Raw genomic sequence first — 21,515 nt, 5'->3', positions numbered from 1 at the left:
TCATACAAATATCTGCCCCGACACGGGAATCGAACCCGGGACCTCAAGCTTCGTAGTCAGGTTCTCTAACCACTAGGCCATCTGGTCGTCTAAATAAATAATTATTACAGGACACTTGACCCCAATATACAATTGACCTGAGTCCCAAACTAAGCAACGCTTATGATAAACACTACCTTTTGCCCGCGGCTTCGCTCGCGCAGAATTGTTATGTAGCTTAAACCTTTTTTGACCCCACGAGAACCATACATTATTTCGGGATAAAAGGTAGCCTATATGTTAATTCAGGGAATATATTACCTGAATGCCGCATTTCATGCAAATCCGTTCATTAGTTTTTGCGTGAAAGAGTAACAAACATCCAAACATCCATCCATACAGTAAGATATTTTAACAGATAGATACGTACTTATATACGCATAGACTCGTGATCAAACATTTGTATTTTTCAAACAAATACGGTCAAGATTACGCATAGAATTTTTCAAATTATTTTTATAAATCACGGTCAGTTTAAGTAAATGAAAAAAAAAAAACTGCCCCAACGGGGGTCGAACCCGGGACCTCAAGCTTCGTAGTCAGGTTTTCTGACCACTGGGCCATTTGGTCGTCATTTCCAACACGTGTTGGGCTTATATTCTTTTCATTTTTAACCCTCGACGAAAAAAGAGGTGTTATAAGTTTGACCGCTATGTGTGTCCGTCTGTGGCACCGTAGCTCTTAAACGGGTGGACCGATTTTCATCCGGTTTTTTTTTATTTGAAATCAGGTTTTCTAGCGATGGTTTTTAGACATGTTTTATCAAAATCGGTATAGCCATTTTTGAGATATTGAGCTTTGAAGTGACAAAGTCGGGGTTTTCGAACTTTTTGTTGGTAAGGTTATATTCGAATTTACTAGCCTATTTCTTTTCATAAAAGCACAAGAGTAGGTACTGATATTTTTTTAAATCCTTTTGTGGTTCTTTGAAGGTGTGATGGAACTAGAGTGTCAATGCTGGGACGCACCAGACTAATAATTTTAACAATAGCATTTTGTGAGTGTGAAAGATGCCGTGGTGGCCTAGTGGTTTGACCTATCGCCTCTCAAACAGAGGGTCGTGGGTTCAAACCCCGCACTGAGTTCGAATTCATTGCGGATTACATTGAAATTTACCACGAGCTTTGCGGTGAAGGAAAACATCGTGAGGAAACCTGCACAAACCTACAAAGCAATTCAATGGTGCGTGTGAAATTCCCAATCCGCACTGGGCCTCGTGGGAACTATGGCCCGAGCCCTCTTGTTCTGAGAGGAGGTCTGTGCCCAGCAGTGGGACGTATATAGACTGGGATGATGATTTTGTGAGTAAAGTAAAAAAAGTTCGTCTCTTTCTTGCGTTTCTCTAACAAAGTCGGTTATGCCAATTCAAGTGGCTCTACACTGTAGTCTCTTTCATTAAACCATCCTTTTCCTTTCATCAAACCCAAACATCTCTCGAGCACAGATAATTTTCTTTTTGTACTTCTTTAAGAATACTCGTATTCTTAGTCCATAATTATTTTAATGAAGCAGTTGTTTTTGTTGGAACAGAAACCAATGTTTGATTTACGTGGGCATTTCTTAAAATTATTCATGTCATTTAAATGAACTTGATCGCATAGTATTTGAAGTAGGATTTGTGGAGATCCGAACTAATAGCGACACTTCGGTAGAACCTTGTCGCAGTCAACATTTGCAGTACTAATCATTAAAAAAAATTTTTGATAAGGACAGTAGAGGCTCCCTGCAAATTCAATATTTCGAACACAAATGGACTAAAAATACCTACAGCTTATTAGCGGTATTTATTAGGTTTTTATTACAGAAGTTCACACAATTTTAAATAGTTTCGTTGTTTCATTGAAAAGCGTGTGCAAATTTTACAATTAAGTTTCAAATGTTAAAATAAATGGAGTGTAGGAATTGTGTTAGTTTTAAAGCAAGTTCCTTCATGACTCATCTCCTAAGCATTTTAGTTAGTTTACATTCAAACATTTTTCTATGAATCTGTGTCACAGTATCACGATGTCTCCTGAGTTACAAAGTACATACACTTAAAAGTTGATTGACCTATTTGCGGTTGCAAAAATCGATAAAAAAACTACATCTTCCAAAGAGCCGGCCATCAAGCGATTGTCACCACCAAAAGGCCAAAAATCCGGGTCAGGTAATTCATTGTCTGTCAGTAATAAAAACGCATTGTTTTCGAGCTAAAGAGGTCAACACCCGGAATAGCAAAATGGCCGCGTGCCAACTCTGGAACAAGCTTTACGCAACTGTGGCTAAGCTTTCCATTGGCTGAGGGCAGCTGGATTAGACTATGCTAAATCTGAACTAAAGTTTAGTCAGAATTTGCTGTACGATTGATTCCGCATGCACTAATAGTGTATGCGGAATGGGATCTTCTTCGCGGATTAGCTACTGAATTTATTGTTCTATACTACAGTTTTGTGGATAGGAAAATAGATACTGCGTTTTTACAAGTTTTTATTTAACCCACTGTTTGTTGCTGTTGGTTCCAATTTTGTAAGTTTATTTTGATTCACTTTGAGTGGTTGGATTGACTAGAAACATATATTTTTTTTAATAACAATTAATATATTGAAACTGTTTGAGTTTCTATATTGATTTGATTATGTTAATACAGAATGCGATACTAACCCGTAAAAAATAAGATTAATGTATTATTACTATAATAAACTATAACCTGGTGGAACCTGGTGGGTGGTGGTGGTGGAATAAAGCATTTTTAATTTAATTTTTGATTTAAAATTATTTGTTTTAATGTATTTTTATTGATTCTGATTGAACTCTTCAGTTTTGTATTTTAATGTAATAACAGAAGCATAATGCAAGTTTTTACGTTGCACGCTGTCACAAACAAAATAAGACTTCTGAAATGTCTATCAGCTCTTGGACTATTAGTTCAGTATGCATTGCTGGACTAGTTTACAACCAGGCCAGGACCCGATTATTCATGCATTATACGTTAATGGATAATGAAGCATGTGAGTATGATGTGAGGCATGTAGGTGGCATAAACGTCGTAGCCAGTAACATTACTACTGTATTACTCAGTGCTAGTATTCTGGGCTATTGCAAGACGAAAGCATATAATGATAAATAATAATTATTTTTATTTGCCGTAGAGCAGTTTTTTACAAAAATTGATTATAAGACTCCAAACTAGGCTGAGCCTGAATATTGAATATTAAAAGAAAATTATTGTTTAGAACGATTTATTGTCATTTAATAAGAATAGAATATCGTCCACATAAATTGACTATTTTGTATTCGGAACTGAATTAGATACTCGTTAGTCTGAAAAAAACTTGCGGTTTCCATCGGTATACTGTTGAAATTAAAATCACGAACTCAATGTATGGAATTCGCAAATTTTATCCGACTAAATTCAACTAATATGAGTTAATACATTATATAGTTCAGCATTAACTGAGCTTGAAACACTAACTTTGTATCACGTTTCAAATTTCACCCTGCATCCTCAGCTTGATTTAAATTTTCAGTCAAGTGTTCGAAGTTACAAAACTGAAACATTTTTAATTACAGCCACATCCAAGCCGATAGCCCACTCAAAGTTAACCTGCGAATGTGCAAAGCTGACTCGCTTAAGCTTTGCAGCTTTAAAAAGCTCAGGTATGTGCGCTAATTGGGAAAACTGCCCTCGCGACACTAGCCTACACTAAAACTGCAAACTATTGCAGTTTCGGACACCGCATAAATATAACGTTTTAAACTTTCGTGATTCTCACTCATAGTCAAAATACCACAAACGGGACTTATCACGCTATTATTACACAAGTAATATTTACCTCGACGTTTCGGCAACGTTACAGTTGCTGCATAAATGTCGGCTGCTTTTTTTGTGAAGATAATTCACGCAACATTACGGCGTATTAATACGGCCCACTGCTAGGTTCTTGGGCTGTAATTCCCACGCAGGCCCAGTGCTGATTGGGAACACACACAGCATTGAATTGCTTCGCAGGTTTGCTTCGCCGTAAAATTCGTAGTATGCAATGCAATTTCGGACATGAATTTGAAAAATGACACATGTTATTCTAGCCGAGACTAATAATAAAGCTTTTCTCAAAAATGGTGAAGGAAAAAACTAAATTAAAATAAAAAAAATCTCAACAAAATATTATTATATTACCTATGTCATTTAATTTTATTCAAATATTTTTTTTTGCTTTTCCGCCTTTTTTTCATTAAAAAAAAACAGTAGGTGTGTTTTTCCACCGAAAACATCACAAGCTGTTTCAGATTCAATAAAAAAAGTCTGGAGTTCCTACAAAATAACTGATACCAGCCATTTGAGTTGACTGTATACGACTTGTGCCAACATTTCCATGGTTGTTTTCACTTTTTTTAAAGTTTGAGACTCGACAATAAATAAATAACCTCTCTCTCAATCTCTTGCAATCTTTTTAACTTTTTAATTTCTCGCTGACCGTTAACTGTGCACTTAGCCTTCTGATATGTAAGGAATAATTGTAGACTTTTACGGACATTTTTGAGAAAATAGCTTTAGCAAACTCGGATCGCTTTGTTCGTGCAATCACCTTTATGGCCTAATTTACCACCAACTTTTCCAAGAAATACATTAATTGGTTTAGTATTCATAATTGTAATTAGTATGAGATTAATACATAAGTCCATACCACCCTTACCCGTACATTAAACACTCATTAAACATCAATTAGCTAAGAACTGTCTGTTGATAGATGGAGTTCTCATTACTTACCGTCATTTATCATTTAGGTACTCGGTTTCGTGCTTAACATGTACGTATAAAGATTACATTTGACAGAAAAAGTTAATTCCTACTTATAATATAAATGCGAAAGTTTGTGTGTGTGTGTGTGTGTGTGTTAGTATGTAGTAGGTATCTTGGTATGTAGATAGCTGGACATCTGGAATAACAATAGGCTATATTATATCCCGATATTCCACGGGATAGGGTTTAAAATCTCGAAATAACAACCGTTGGGCTTAGTCACGAAATTTGGCATAGTGGCTTTTAATGCAATGTCAATTAAAGCCAAGATTTAATTTTCGGGAATTCCCACGGGAATTTAGTAAAATCCCAAAATTTCAATTCAACTGCTGTATCTAATGATTTACGCGTGCGAAGCCGCGGGTAAACTCTTAATTTATAATAATACCGAGTGGGCCCCTTTAACAGTTTGCTTAACATTTTTAAAATAAACTTTATAATACTCCTTTTCTTTGCATTAGAATTAGGGTAAACAACCTTGACGAGTCATTTTATTGAAAAACGTTTAATAAAATCAGTATCTATTACTTATGATACCAAAATAATGTAAGTGATCATAATATGACCTTGCTAATTGTTATATATTTGCTGTGACTTATTTTTCGAATGTGTTTTTCAATAAAAAGACACGTCAAGATTGCTAGCCTTCTTTCTAATGCTAAAAAAATTAAGTATAGTGTAACAGAAATAAAATAATACTTAAAAATTTGTACGGAGTACTGAACCTTCATGACGACTTTCTTGTCAAAAGAGTTGGTGGTTTCCCCTTGAGTTCCACACCGCTGCTGGAATCTGGAGTTTACAGTTGGCAATAACGAGCACTGTTCTGTTACTCACTCTCACTTTTAAGTGCCTCATTCTCCTTTTACGACACTCACAGGAACAAATGGATCTTTGTGATAGAACAGTGTTTTTTCAAACTGTGGGTCGCGACCACCAGAGGGGTTTCAGATGCCCCCTTAAGGGGGTCGCAGTCGCATCGTTATTGTGTATGATTATTCTATGTTTAAAATTAGTAACCTAAGATTAATACAAATACCTAACTGTAAGTGGGGTAAGCTGGTGTCGCCAAATATTTTTCAGACCCAGGAGGGGTCGCGTCCTGAGAAAGTTTGAAAAACACTGTAATACAGTATAGTAACACTATTCCGCGCTTTTCCGAAGCTTTCTCTCTCTCTCTCGCAAGATGGCGGATTAAATACGTGCCTTGTTAGTGTATCCTATGATAATAAACTCCATTAATTAATTAATTGCGACGTTTAATTTAATACATTACAATCTTAATCTAAAACTGGGTACGAGACGAACTGAGAAATTCCTTAATAATAATAATAAAGATTTTTATTTCGGGCAACTACGAGGTTCATAATTCATAGGTAATATATAGTCAAAACTTAATAACTAAGGTTAGTTTAGTTTTTACAGGTGTTAAGAAATAAAATAAAAGTTAAGTGCTAAGGCTTAAAATTAAACTCTCACTGCGGTCATTACATGCTCAAAGTGCCGCATGATACAGCTATACCTGCCCATTACAGTGGTCAGGATGGGGTTGGAGCTGGCCCGCACTCTGAAAGCAGCGAGGTGATTCTTTTTCGCATTATTGCGTAATACGTAATGCGTATGAGCCAGCGGGGACATCCCCGACGCGCTGCAAAATCGGGGCAGCCCCAACAGCATTCTGAAGCCCGTGTTGTGTTGAACACGCAGGGTACAGATGGTCTTCTGCGAGAAACTAGTCCAAAGGCTGCACATATAGAAAACCTGACAATACGCTTTAAATACTGTGACTTTAGCTTCTTCGCTACATCGTAAAAACCTTCTAACCAGCATTAAAACAACACAATATTCAGGAAGTTAAAAAAAAAAGAAGTTTATAGTACCTATTCCATTAACGATGCCGAAAGCTGACATCGAAATTTGGCAGGACACTAAGGATAGAAAGGTAGATTGATAATATTATATAATACGAAATAATGTAATACTCGACTTAAATATTTTGTTTATTTCAGTAACGAAATTATTTCAAGCTGATGCTAAAACAAAAGCAAATCCTTGAATAATACCAACTTTATAAGAAAAGCGGCTTTTTCATTCCTGTTTCAACTGACGGCTAACATTAAAAAAAGTGTCGCGACGTCCAAAGGAGAGTCTCGGGACACAAATAAAACATTGCCTTGGACATTTCGTTTATTGTGTTTTACCATATTTGAAGTTGCGTTCAGGATAAAGATTAAAATTTGAGAAACAAAAAAGGAAAGTTTGCGAGGGCTTTCGTTTAAAGCAGAGAAGAAAATTATTATTCGCTCATATAATATTCAATTACAAATGGACTTCTACAAAATATAACTAACGCAAAATATACAGTGTGTTACTAGTAGCCTGACTTTTTTAAGGGAGGTTAGAGTAACGTATTTCTATAAGTTAACCATGACATTATTTTAATTAACAAACTAAAATTCAGACTTGAGTAAGTTGACAAGCCGACAGATACTGTGATTATTACTTGTCAATTAATTTGCTGTACATTGGTGGCAATTATAATTTTGTTAGAAAGTTAAGAAAAACGTTACTATAACCTGACTTAAAAAAATTTGGCTGCCGGCAACATACTGTACTTACTATTATTAAAAACACTAATAATTACCTAGCACTTAAAAGGCTTAACTATTTAGCACGACTACTAGCGAGACTACTTAACTTTAAACAACTACTACAACTACCTACTACTTATTTAGCATTAAACTAGGTCTGCCTGAGCTTCAGAGACAAAGTAAATAAAACTAAAAAGACATATCGCAGTTATTATTAAAATATTTCTTACGGCGAACTTCAATTAAGTACTTACTCGCGTAGATCAAAATTCTTTGACTGCGAAAGATATGTAAATATTGATCTGACAAGCAGAAATTCAATCACAAAATGGCATTAACTCGGAATCGATTTGCTTTCAAATTTCTCCTACACCTTTGTTGAGGGATCCTTTTCTCAATAGTAAGTTCTCAACCGCAGACCGCTCCGCGATTTATTCGAGACTGCGAACTTATGGAACATTGGGAACTATTTCTCGATTAGAATTCGTTTGTTTTCTATTGCCTTTTGTGCTCCTGATCACATAGAAGGTCAAGGATCCAATACCCGAGTCTTGTTTTCCTCCGTTGTTTTCGTTTACGCAAAGTTATATTATCTAAATAATACGGCAAGCTACACAGGGATGAAATAAAGTTATTGACTATAGATCTTTTGGGAGCCATGGTGGCCTAGTGGTTTGACTTATGGCCTTTCGAGTAGTGAATCATGGGTTCAGGTCCGGGCTCGAACCTTTGAGTTTTTCAAAATTCATGTGCTAAATATAATTATTCGAAATTTACCACGAGCTTTACTGGGATGATGACGATGGTAACATATTTTTGGTAGTCAAGTTACTCAACAGGCGTGTGTTTGGCCAGAATGATGCGATCTAAAATGGAGCTCGCGATGCTCATTCGACTCTCAACAAATATGATACCGGTGCCTTGCCTCCATTCCTACCGAGTCTAGATTTTAAATGCAACTCAATAGTGAACTTTTAGTTTTTTTTATTTTTGAGTTAAAAAGATATAATTACTTGCAGGATAGGATTCTGCAAGGACACCAAATTCGAAAATGGAAGTTCGTATCGTACCGTCCCGCCGACACTTATATTATTAATACGAGCGTGAGAGGGACGGTGCGATACCAACTTCGATTTTCAAATTTCGTAGTAGCCCTGCTGACACGACGCCTTTATTATTTCCTGAACAAGTCACCTAAATGTCAGTCAATTCAAAATTTCACATATTAGTCATAATTCACTATAAGACTATTGACCACACCATACCACAATAATGTTTGCTATCTGACTGTATTGATACCATTTTCACTAATAGCTAAAGACCACAAATCTTGGAAGCACAATTCTATTTCAACATTTCATTTCGATGCTATTGTTTAGTTTTCTCAGCACAAATAATAGCCAGCAGAAAGTGTTTTAAACTTTCCAACGTCACAAATAGGTATAAATGGAGCAATGGTGGATATTTACGAGAGACAAATAGTGAAGAATAGTAAACAATATAAATCACTTGCTAGAACGAGTTAGGAACAAAACTGTTTATTCGATGAAGATATTTTGCAGCGAGTTTCAATTGAAAAGATGCTCTTTGTTAGGTTTGAATATGCGTATTTTATTCTTCTGCGGGAGCTGGAGCTAAGGCACGAACGTAAAATTACTGTTGATATTATAATTAAGTTTTCATAATGAGGCAAATATTCAATTCAATACTAGCTCAATGTTATAGACTGTTGGGCTCCACAGAAAACCAGCGTTACTGCACGTAATGTGCGGCAACACATGCTGAGTGAAGACCCTTTTTGGTATCCTGCCGTGTCACCAAGTAACATAGTTTTAGTCTTAGTTTTAGGTGGTACTTTTGGAGTCAAAATAAACCTTTCTTTCTTTCTTCTTTCTTACTATCGCGGCCATTACTAGTTTTATAATTAAATTCGGGTTTTGTTCCGCGTACCTTCTCGCCGACGCCGCCTTGTCGTCTCGTGATGATGGCGCATGCAACTACCAGGGCTACTACGAAACTCGAAGTTCGTGTCGTGCGGTCCCTCTGACACTTATACTATTTAATACGACAGCGAGAGGGACGGTACGATACGATCTTCCAGCTTCGAGTTTCGTAGTAACCCTGCTGTGCCGAAATATCGAGAAACAAACAGACTTATAAACTTAAGCATTTATAATAATAACAGGATATCACTGGGATAAAACACATAAAAAACAGATTATTATTAGAAATAGATGTACAAAGCTGAACTTATCCCATAAAGGGATCTGTTCCAGTTAGCCTTGGAACGATTCACAGAACAACAGAAACAGGAATAGACACATCAGAAAAGGTTATAAGAGCCTAAGCCTAAAATTAAATTAAATATTTAAATCACATAGTTATATATACATAGATATATTAGTAATTTCTATATATTAGTTATCTCATTAAATAAAATGTAACTTATTATTGTAAAATCTGTGCCCATTTTTTTCTTTAAAACGGTATTTTAATAACCAGACCATCACTCTTCCAATAACCCAACCACAACCACTATCAAAAATATATCGGATCCAGCTAAATCCCCTAATATCCATATCATTTTATCATAACTATTGATAAACTTAAAATTGGCAACAAGGGAGCACATAAACATTTCCACATACATAATCGCTAGATAATTTAGTGGCTTTGGGGAATTTTCAGTCGCGTTGTTTGATCAGCACATGTGACCACCGTGCACATATTTGTGGTTAAATGTATAATTTTAACTTATTATTGGTTTGAAACTCAATTACAGTGGGTTGAATCGGATATTAAATAAGCATAAATGCGTGAATAATTTATATGAATGGTTTCCGTAGTAAGTAAATTATATTTTGTTTATTTTTCGCTGGTTCCGATTTGTTTGTTTGTTTATACTCTTTATTGTACTAAAAGGTTAAAAAAAGTGGTTGTTAGGAATGAGATTAAATTTGCTGTGTGATAAAAGTACAATGTGTGACGTAAAAAGAAACACACAATTATATAATTAATTAAGCGTTATTTGAAAGAGGATGTTTAAAAAAATATTTTACACCCCTGCTAAACCAGCTAGTAGCAAAAAATACCTGGGCACCAAGTTTCGCTCAGATTATAGCCCGTACGTGTTTTCCCAAAGATTATAACCAAGCTAGATCGATTTGTTGTCCCATGCAATCCTAGATAAGGAGTATATCAATTTAAATATTTTAAATAATTTATTGAATCAGGCGTTAGCCGACCAGATGGCCTAGTGGTTAGAGAACCTGACTACGAAGCTTGAGGTCCCGGGTTCGATTCCCGTGTCGGGGCAGATATTTGTATGAAAAATACGAATGTTTGTTCTCGGGTCTTGGGTGTTTTCTATGTATTTAAGTATGTATCTATCTATATAATTATATTTATCCGTTGCTTAGTACCCATAACACAAGCTTTGCTAAGCTTACTTTGGGACTAGGTCAATTGGTGTGAATTGTTCCGTGATATATTTATTAGGCGTTACTTTGCGGAAGTCCATATCAATGAATGATGGTTCATATCAGTGTAGTGTGGTGGTGTTGATAGATGGGTTTGTGTGATTTGTGTGTGTTCTTACAGTGTGGAGGTGTAGAAACTGCATGAACACGCATATTTTGCATAAGCTTAGCTATCGTAAGGTCGCGGGTGAGCAAGGAAATTCTTTTAGTTCATTTCAATAATTTGTTCAATTTTATTTATGGAAGCTCTAAAGATGGGGTATCATTTTAAGTTGATATACTTTACATCTAGGAGTGCGGTATATAACCTAGCGCTTGCGTTGACTGATTTAATTATCAAACAGTGATGTCATCGGTTAACGTTCAGGGGCTTAAACAAGTCACCGCCATTCGTACCAAAAGACACGACTACATAATAATATACCAAATTTTCAAAATAATAATACAAAAAACCTGCCAGGCGCACCTAAGGCAGCAAGAATATAAATCTCAGTCATTTTCATAAAGTTCCACGACAGATCGACCAGCAAGATCGTCTTCTAATAATAAAAAAAAAACAGTTTTGGAAGTTATTTTAGTAACAAATTTTGGAGCGACAGAAATAGAACCGCTACCGAAAAAGCCATTTTATTGAAAGAAAGAAAGAAAGAAAGAAACATTTATTCGTGACAAACATAACAACAATGGATAAAAAAAAAAGTTAAAAATAGTTTTATGTATGCCACGAAATGGTCCCAAATCAGCAATCTGCCGGTCTTGCGAACGGCGCTGGTCTTCCTTTGGGACCATCGGGGTCATCATACATTAAAAAAAAAAATACATCATTAAATACAGTGAGACCGATAAAATTTTCACTTAAAATGAAATATTGAAACTTCAGTCATCAACAATCATTCCTTCTGATCAGATTTTATTAAAATATTCTTTTCGCTTGTTTGTTGAACGCCTAGTTTTTTTTTCCAAATAACAGATGGCAATCTTTGTTTATTAGATGCTTATATAAATAAATAAATCATACGATACTTTGCAGAGGTTCAATCAATGAACTTTAAAGTATTACTTTACTCACACGTGATCTTAATAATAATTAGGGGCTGTTTCACCGTCCATTGATTAGTGTTAACTGGCGGTAAGGTGTGATGCCGTCTCTATTCGTTTTGTTCGAATAGACGGAGACGGCATCACATTTATCCGTCGGTTAACGCTAATCAATGGATGGTTAAACAGCCCCTTAGTATCTTATCCATATATTAACTGTCTGAGATGAATCTAAGTCCACGCGGAAGAAGTCTCGGGCACAACTATTCTTATCTAATTATAGTATAATATACATATAACAATAACAAAACAATTGCTAAGTATATAAAAAAAAAAAAAATCATAGTATGTACATGTGAAGTTCCTTTTCCATATTGGGCCCGCGTGGGACGTATCAGGCATTCATTTGCCAATTTTTCTTATTTGTGAAAACTGCAAGTGCGTTTTTAGGGTTCCGTATCCAAACGGTAAAAACGGAAACCCTATTACTAAGACTTCGCTGTCCGTCCGTCTGTCATCTCATGAACCGTGATAGCTAGACTGTTGAAATTCATAGCTATCACAAGAAGAAATACTAAAAACAGAATAAAATAAATATTTAAGGCGGCTCCCATACAACAAACGTGATTATTTGCCATTTTATGCTAATGCCTAATGAATGTTGTATAGATGGTACGGAACCCTTCGTGCGCGAGCCCGACTCGCACTTGCCCGGTTTTTATGTTTTTTTCTGGTTCGCTCTATATTCTAAACTGTCATAAATACAGGAATGCTGCAAATTGCCTAAATTATACAGTACATATATCCAGCAATTTGTGAGCAAGCTATCAATTGTAGCTCGGTATGGCTAAGACAAACAACCGGTTCTGTACCATTAATCCTGCACGCGCAGGATATTGCCTGTGGAGGTGAATGGCAAACCTATCTCGATCAATGAGTTATCTCACAGTTCCGTTGCAGACGGATAAGGCTATCTCGAGATAAACCATTCAAAGCTTGGAACAGTTTAAAGAACTTCATCACGTGAATTTTAAGTTACGCGTTAAATTTTAGGGTATAAGGCTGCGGCTTCACTGAGGCGGAGACGAGCGGAGCGGAGAGGAGACGTGTAAGGATCGACCAATTCCCACTAACGTCGATAAGCCAAAGGCTACTAGAAACACAGGGAAGCTTAAAGTTCCATCTTACAGACTGGCTAAAACCAAAAAGTCGTTTCTGGGAAATTGCATACGTTTTTATAATGAAATTCCAAACAATATTATAAATGAAACAGATACAGAATTCAGATCTATTGTCAAGAAGACATTTATATCTAAGGCGTATTATAAAGTTAATGATTATATCATGGACAGGGATATTTGGAAATAATTCCGATCCGCATTAGCGATCCCTTCAGATAGCGAACCTACTGTGTTAAAAATAAAGTTGTGTTAAATACTTGTGATGTATAGATATCATTTAATAATATTGTAAATCTGTTTAAAAAAATATACCTCGTTGAAGAAAAACACCCGGCAGCATTAACTTTGAATAAAAAAGAAAGAAAGAAAGAATGAAATCTAATGAAAAAAATTAAGTAGATATAGTAGCCTAGAACTCTCTCAAGTTTCTTAAACTTCAACAGTCGGAACTCATTAAAGGACATTTTTGAGCTGATCACGATTTTACTAGTCAATGGGTCCAAACTCTTGAACTTAAGTTACGTAAGAGAGTTCTACGCTACTCCTTCCGTTAGTATTTTTTTTATATAAGAGGGGGGGAAAGAGCATGCGAGTTACTTACGGGAAGCAATCATCGCCGCCCATGGACACCTGCCAACACGAGGGGTAACAAAGGCGCGTTATTGGCCCTTTGAGAGACTGATAAGCTCGTATTTTAAAGATCTTTAAGCTGTACCGCTCCGGAAACACAGCCTCATGAATCTGGTTCCATATTTTAGTCGTGCGTGGAAAAAAACCACTTAAAGCGGACGGTGTGGAAAAAGATAAATACGGAATTCTGAAAGTGATTGTACTCTGTTGAATCGTTGTTTAACCAAATTTTTGCTAAAACAAATTCAAAGAAACCATTTAACTACCTTCACATAAATTCCACGCAACACGTGGCAACAAATATTGCCACAGACAAACACCAGTGTTTAAACTGCAACTAATTAAAGCCACTGTGGCAACACTGGACGTAATTCAATTCCGCTGTGAATAAAGGAAGAGCCCTCGTGTCTATGGTTGCTAGTGTTGCCAGTTAGTGTTTTTAAAGTTTAAATTGTCGTTTCTGATATTATATGAATTACTTCCAGACTGTAAGGAAAAAAACAAATCACACAAATCCATCTATCACCACCACCACTCTACACTGACGCGTTTCGATTTAAACCAGAGCTCATCTTCAGAGGAACACATCCATTCACCATGCTACTAGATGTTATGTTTAACTTACATAATATGTAAGTACAGGACAATGTAAGGACCCGTGTGGTTTCGTGTTAGAATAACACCTCTCCATTTCTTCCGTGGATATCGTAAGAGGCGACTGAGGATATAGGTTAAGGTATACCGTAGGCCACAGGCTAGCAACCTGTCACTACCGTTTTTGTCAAACTTAAAACCTAAAATTGCTCAAAGTGGCTCCGAAGCGGTAGGTGACGTTTCGTGTGCTCTGCCTACCCCATTTGGGAATACAGGCGTGATGTTTGTGTGTGTGTGAGGATAATGCAAGTACAGTCAAAAGTTTTTATTAAAACTTAAATTTTTAACAAAGAAATACTATTGATGAATACATTTTTCTAACGTCTTCTACGTTTCCGGACAATTTCTAACCTAGGCTAAGACTCTTAAAAAATATATTCACTTGTAGTAAACCAGCTTACTGGTCCTTTTGGATTTACTTCCACTCTAGATATGGGAGTCAATCACAAGTAGGTTCAGCGGTTTAGACGTGAAAAAGTAACAAACAAACAGACTTAAAAACTTTGGTATATTTATGATATTAGTAGGACAAAAACCATTAGGCATTAAGCACTACTTAGTTATTAAAACCTGTACAACACTATGGTTGCAATAAACGACTCATTATTATTAGCCTGCAATCTGAAATTCAATGTTGTAAGAATTTACGAAAAATGCACTTTAATTATTTTAACTCAGTTTTTGTCCCATATTTCAGGGATGCCCAGTTAATTTAACCGAGTCACTCAGGCTTGTATAATTAAATCGTCAACGTAGATCACTCTGCTAGCGACTCTGCGTATTAATTATGGTGACTAACGAAGTGGCCATCTCTGAGAAACTAATTCTATTAAAGCAGATAAATTTCTGCTGCGAATCTTACCCTTTAGATTTTACGGTACCTATACTTTAACCTGGAAGCCAGGTGATTTTTATTTAATTAAATTCTACCTAAAAATAGCAGATCTAAATTAGTTTGGTTAAAAAAAAATACCTATATTTAAAACCCTTAAAAGATCATCTTTGTCGTCCGTCTGTTTTTTCCGTCTGACGCAACCCTTTGTGTCGTTCGATAAGGCGTGTAATTATCGAGCTGAAATTAATATCAAATACTAAGGTCTGCTACTTGTTGAAGCAGTAAAAAAATTATAAATATAAAAGAAGAAACTGTCTGACTGACTGACTGACTTATAGATCAACGCACAGCCCAAACCGCTGGGCCTAGAAACTTGTAATTTGGTACAGGGGTTCTTTTTATGATGTAAGTAAGCACTAAGAAAGGATTTTTAGAAATTCATTCCCTAAGAGGGTGAAATAGGGGGTTGAAGTTTATATGGAATTTTCTCATTTCTGGACTTAGAAGTATGAAAGTAGGTGTATAAGTTCTAGATTACAATTATAAATTATGTATTTAGGTGAATTGGAGAAAATTACCCCTAAAAGGGCAAAAATGGGGGAGGTAAAGTTTGTATAGAAATTTTCTCATTTGTGGACTTAGAAGTATGAAAATAGGTGTATAAGTTTTCGATTACAATTAAAAATTATCTGTCTAAGTGAAATGGATAAAATTTCCCCCTAAAAGGGTAAAATGGCGGGTAAAGTTTGTATGGAATTTTTCTCATTTCTGGCCTTAGAGGTATGAAAATAGATATATATGTTCTCGATTACAATGAAAAATTATTGTGTAGGTGAAATGGATAAAATTCCCCCCTAAAGGGGTAAAATGAGGGTAAGAAAGATTGTATGGAAACTTTCTCATTTCTCGACTAAGAAGTATGATAATAGGTATACAATTCTCGATTAGAATTAAAAAATATCTGTGTAGGGTGGATATGGATAATGGATAAAATTACTCCTAAAGGGATGAAATGGGGGGTAAATTTTGTATGGAAATTTTCTCTGGACTTAGCATTATGAAAATTGGTATACTTACAGGGTCCTGATTAAAAATAAAAATTATCTGCGTAGGTAAACTGTTACCTAACGTTTACGGCAGTACTTCGCTATGCACACAGATACAAATGTCACGGGGATTATAACGGGTATTAATTAAAACATATGCCCCGATAACTAAAGTACACGCGGACGAAGTCGCGGGCAAAAGCTATCTTATTTATAAGTCAACGCAATAAAAATATACATTCATTAAAGAAGTGATTCCCTATAAATTGCCGTAACCGAAAAACCTAAAACTATTCCGGTCCTAGAGACTTGAAATTTGGAGTGAAGGTTTCTCTTATAGCACAACCAATAAAAACGACTGAAAATCTTCATTTTTACTATGTTAGTCGGTTTATATGTCAGTAACAATCTAAAATGACCCTACACTGCATACATTTTTCTAATGACCCCCTGCATACATTTTGCTTAGGAGGGGCTCTGCTAAAACTAAATAATTCATAGATACCTACGAGTACGAAATCCTCAGTGCACGAATGCGACTCGCACTTGGCCGTTTTTTATATACTTATATCACCAGAAAGTACAACACTGTGCTATTGTAATTTAAAAATTCTTTCAGTACTCAACCATGAAACGGTAACTTTTACGTTTTTATTTATATCTAGAGTTGCTTGAGGAAACGAACTACGATAAAACAAATGAAGTTAGTGGTAAATATAAATAATGTCAGTAGTGTGTAATGATAACAAACAGTAGTACGAATGCACGTTTCTTTTTGTAGCTATATTTTTAGCCACAGTGATCAAACGAGATGAACTTCCTATTAACGTTTGCCTCGCTATAAATATCTCGAACCGCCACATGTTACTTTGATCCGCTCAGTTGTCGAACGCTGACAAAGCCGCGTTACACCATCTGTTACTCGTCCCTTCGGATAGTTTACTAAATCAATCGTTCCACAAATATCGGTTAAGGTCGCTTTCCGATACGAAATAACGGTAGCCAGCCATTGTTCCGAAAACCCCGTTGTTTAGTCGATTAACACGCCTCTTGTTGTTTCAGGCAGCCTGCCGATGTAAACACACGCCCGAAATGAGATGAGCATGCGCGTGGCTTGGGCCAGGTGGTACTGGATTGTTATATTCACGACGTGCACTGCGAGGACCGCCAGCGACTGGCTCGACTGCGCCGACATCACCGCCTGTGTCTGCAAGTGGTCTTCCGGCAAGAAAACCGCCACATGCGCCTCCAGTGACCTCCGCCGCCCCCCGCCGCTCTCATCAGAAGTCCAAGTCCTAGACATTCACGATAACCCAATCAGAAACCTACCCCAAGAAGTCTTCGCCAATATAGGACTACCTAATCTGCAGAAAATCAATTTGAGAGCGACTAAACTTAGATCAATACATGCAGACGCGTTTCTCGATTTGAGGATTCTGATTGAAGTCGATTTAGCCGACAACGACCTTTCAAATTTACCGAGGGATATATTCAGAGGAAACGAAAGACTACGATTGGTTGTGTTGACCAACAACCCTTTGATAGCGTTGATTGCGGACCAGTTCCCGCCGCTGCCGCATTTGCGTATGCTCTTATTAGACGGCTGCCGGCTGAGAACGATACATAGAAACGCTTTGCGGAATTTAAAATCGCTAGAAAGGATAGATTTACGTAGAAATCAGCTCACATTCCTTCGTTTGATTACATTTTCTTTGCCGACTTTGAAAACGGTTTCTCTGTCGGGGAATCCATGGCGATGCGATTGCAGGCTTCGAGAATTTAAGGATTGGTTTTTAGAAAGCAAATTAGGTACGGAGGATTTGTTGTGCGTGGAGCCTTCTTCAAAAGCTGGGAACAAGTGGCGGAACGTAAATAGTGAGAGTATGGTGTGCGCACCAGAGGTACGGTCCAGCACATTGGTTGTGAGAGCCGAGATCGGGGTTGCTACTTCCTTTGGCTGCTGGGTTCACGGAATTCCAAAACCTCAAGTAACATGGTTATTTGATGGTGTAGATGTACATAATAGTAGTGTAGATTGTGATTTGGAAGAAACACAAACAGATATAGAAGATGATGATTCCGATGACAGAGTACCAGGTAGTGTAAGATGGGTAAATATCACACTATTAAACGTGACGTCGAGTGCGGCTGGAGAATGGACGTGTTTAGCCAAAAGTAACGCGGGTGAAGCGAGGGCTATAATCAGTCTTGTACTGCCAAGATCACAAACAGCCACGGCTAGAACAGCCCCAGGGATTCCCCAGCTCTTAGGTGTTGTTTTTGGTGCACTAGGTGTCTTAGCAAGTCTTGGTTTCCTTGCAGCTGTCGCTTGCTGGCGTTTGAGGCGACGAACAGTCCCGCCAAGTAGAAGTTTCACGGACCAAGAGAAGAGATTACTAGATGCATCTGTTGTCGTCAGCTGCGACAGATCCATAGGTGATATGGCATCACCTTGCGATTTTGAACTGACCGAGAGATCAGGAGATGATCAACCCAGAGGATGTGGGTTTGATCCTGTACATATAACAATAGAAGGCACTCCTGGAGCTTTTCCACCACCACCCGCAGAGTTCGCTGTACCTGTTCCGTACGGGAATATCTTTATCTCCGTGCAAGTTGCTGGAAGAATGGGTGAGCCGGGGAAGTATCCTGATTTATTGAGTGGGGGAGCGACGTTGCCACGCAGGAGTAGAACATGCTGTACAGTACCAGCGTACGATAATATGGGACCTAGAGTAACGGCAACGGGAAGCTCCACTTGGTCTTTGCCAGGGCCGAGTGCAGAGAATGTGGACAACACAGAAACCCCAGTGCTGACGCTACCCCCTCCGCCGCCAGAGTTTGTCTCCCTTTAGCCCCGGCCATTGGTACTCGACGCCTCGGCTCTGAGGTGACCTGGTACCATTCGAACTTTAAGTCAATTAGACATTTCTCTAATTAATTATTCATTATAAATTTGAAGTGATTAATAAGTTAATGTAAATATTTGCGCTAAGTGAAGGCGATGTGTGACATCCTGTGAGATTTAAATACGTAAGGTTGTTATCATTATTAGTTAGAGTAAAAGTAATCTTGTTACTGGTGTGTTGGGATTTTATTAAAGCGAGAATGTCGTTTAGTTGATTACTTAGATATGATTCTTTTTAAGTCCTTCGCATATGTGTGTCTTCCCAACTTTTGTAAATATAATTGTTTATTACTTATAAACTTCCCAAACATAAGACTGACCCTTTTGTCTTGTTTTCGTCTATCTTTATATCTATAACGATTATGTATAAAGCTATACGCTCCACCTAGTCATACAGGATAGCTTCTAAACAATTTCTTTAAAAGCAAATAATCTAAAAGAAATAAACTGATCACAAGCATAGAAACAGTTGTTTTATTCCACACTCGGAACAAATAAAATTACAACCTCGGTTACTAATTGCGATACAAATAAAACTTAACATTTACGCATATAGCTTTTTTTTGCAGTGCTTGATTACCGTTGTTATGCACGGGAATTGCTGTCACTTTGCAGAAAATAATGGTTCCAAGAGGGTATAAATCGATAATATTCACACCTCGCTACACATGCTTCCGTAGATTTGTTGCTAAACTTGCTAACCAGCCCCGAGAGAAGCTACATTTAAGGACGTAATTTACAACACTGCTTAAACTGAATCGCGAAGTAGAGGGGACTTAGCAAGGCTGGTTAATAATAAACCAGTTCACACTTCTCGGCGTCATATCTGGGAGTTGAGTTAGTTAATGTATGTAATACAGCAGATACGTTTTTTTTGATGAATTTTAGTGAATTAAAGTTAAAACTGAAAATGTAATAGTTGATAGCCTCAGAAGTTTTGATTACAAGCCAAACAATATAAAGAAGCAATTGTCTATTATTATCTGAAAGTAATTATTTCCTTATGACATCATTTAGTCAAAATTACGAGAAGGTACTCTACCTATAAACTGTAATGCCGCCTTTGCTCGCTCTCTATTTGTAAACTTATATCCGGTGTTTTAGCTTTAGCCAGCATAAAATTACAGGAAGTTGATAATATCTTGAATGGCTTCGAGACATATATGGCACGGCCGTGTGAGACTGCCGCTCAAAAGTGAGGATAACCCTAATGATAGTCGACCTTCGATAGGTGAGGGCACCGGAAGAAGAAGCAGTAAAGCTCGTGGTAAATGGGCATTTTTACTTTGAATGGGGCAACATACATTTTTTCAGAATTGGGTAATCTTGGGTTTTGTTTACTCAGAATCACGAGCACTATTGATTTCGACGAAGATAAAAAACGTCCCTAATTTTCCATAAAATATGGAAAATAAAAAAATGATGTGTCCATTTCGTAACGACCCATACGAGTATAAACTGTATGAAAAAAAAAGTCACAAAACTGTCAAAAAAAATAGAGACACTTTTTTTCTTCGTCTAAATCAATAGTGCTCGTGATTCTGAGTAAGGAGAATCCAGAATTGCCTAATTCTGTTTTTTTTTTTTGCGCCAGTAAAAGTAATTTGGCTGGCACGTAAATTTGGAAAAACTCAGAGATGCGAGCCCGGATTAGGCCATAGGGTTTGACCTTTGATTTGCCACAAGGCCTAGAAGCAGAACCACGGACCATAAATTAAAATAAATGATTACGGTATACCGTACGATTGCTGAGTCCTATTAAATTTCCTACCACGTACAGTGAAATTGTGGAATCACCACCCGTCAGCAGTGTTTCCGGACAACTATGACATCGTGCCTTTCAAGAGAAGGGCTTATACTTTCTTAAATAAGGCGGCAACGGACCAATGACTCTCCTTGAGTACCTAGTTGGTACTGTAGGTGTGTAAACTAAACCTTATCCGAATATTTTATACCTGGCTGAAAGGGCGCGTTCGATATTTGAACGTTTAAAAATTAATAAGCAAACATTTGGAAAAGGTTTGGGAATTGTCTTGTAATCCAGCAGCCAAACCGAACTGTTATGAAATAACCTAACCAACTAAAAGTTGGAAGACCCCCGATTTTCAAAGTTCTATATCTCAAAAACGGCTGAACCGATTTTAATAAAAAAAACCGCATTCAAATCGGTCCACCCGTTGAAGAGCTACGGTGCCACAGACAGACACACATAGGGGTTAAACTTATAACACCTCTCTTTTTGCGTCGGGGGTTAATAAAATACAGAGATATAACACAAAGCTTGTTGAAACAGTAATATGTAGTAGATTTACAATACTCTTGGGTGATGGTGAT

General features: G+C 37.1%; 1 protein-coding gene across 2 annotated transcripts in view; it reads left to right on the top strand.

Annotated features, from left to right (window-relative positions):
• LOC141435449 (uncharacterized) overlaps positions 1-19,633 on the top strand; it is an 80,640-nt gene extending 61,007 nt beyond the window's left edge. The window contains exon 2 of one of the 2 annotated variants that reach the window (XM_074098130.1): positions 17,340-19,633. In XM_074098130.1, coding sequence (XP_073954231.1) covers positions 17,371-19,128 — 1,758 coding nt within the window. In that variant the 5' untranslated portion in view covers positions 17,340-17,370 and the 3' untranslated portion in view covers positions 19,129-19,633. Of the gene's footprint in view, positions 1-17,335 lie in introns of both variants that reach the window. The other variant, XM_074098129.1, reaches the window with a different exon arrangement.
• The last annotated feature ends 1,882 nt before the right edge of the window (positions 19,634-21,515 follow it).

The sequence above is a fragment of the Choristoneura fumiferana genome, chromosome 15, assembly GCF_025370935.1.
Source record: "Choristoneura fumiferana chromosome 15, NRCan_CFum_1, whole genome shotgun sequence".
NCBI lineage: Eukaryota > Metazoa > Arthropoda > Insecta > Lepidoptera > Tortricidae > Choristoneura > Choristoneura fumiferana.
Note: the sequence above shows the minus strand (reverse complement) of the source record. Positions and strands in the feature narration are given on the sequence as shown.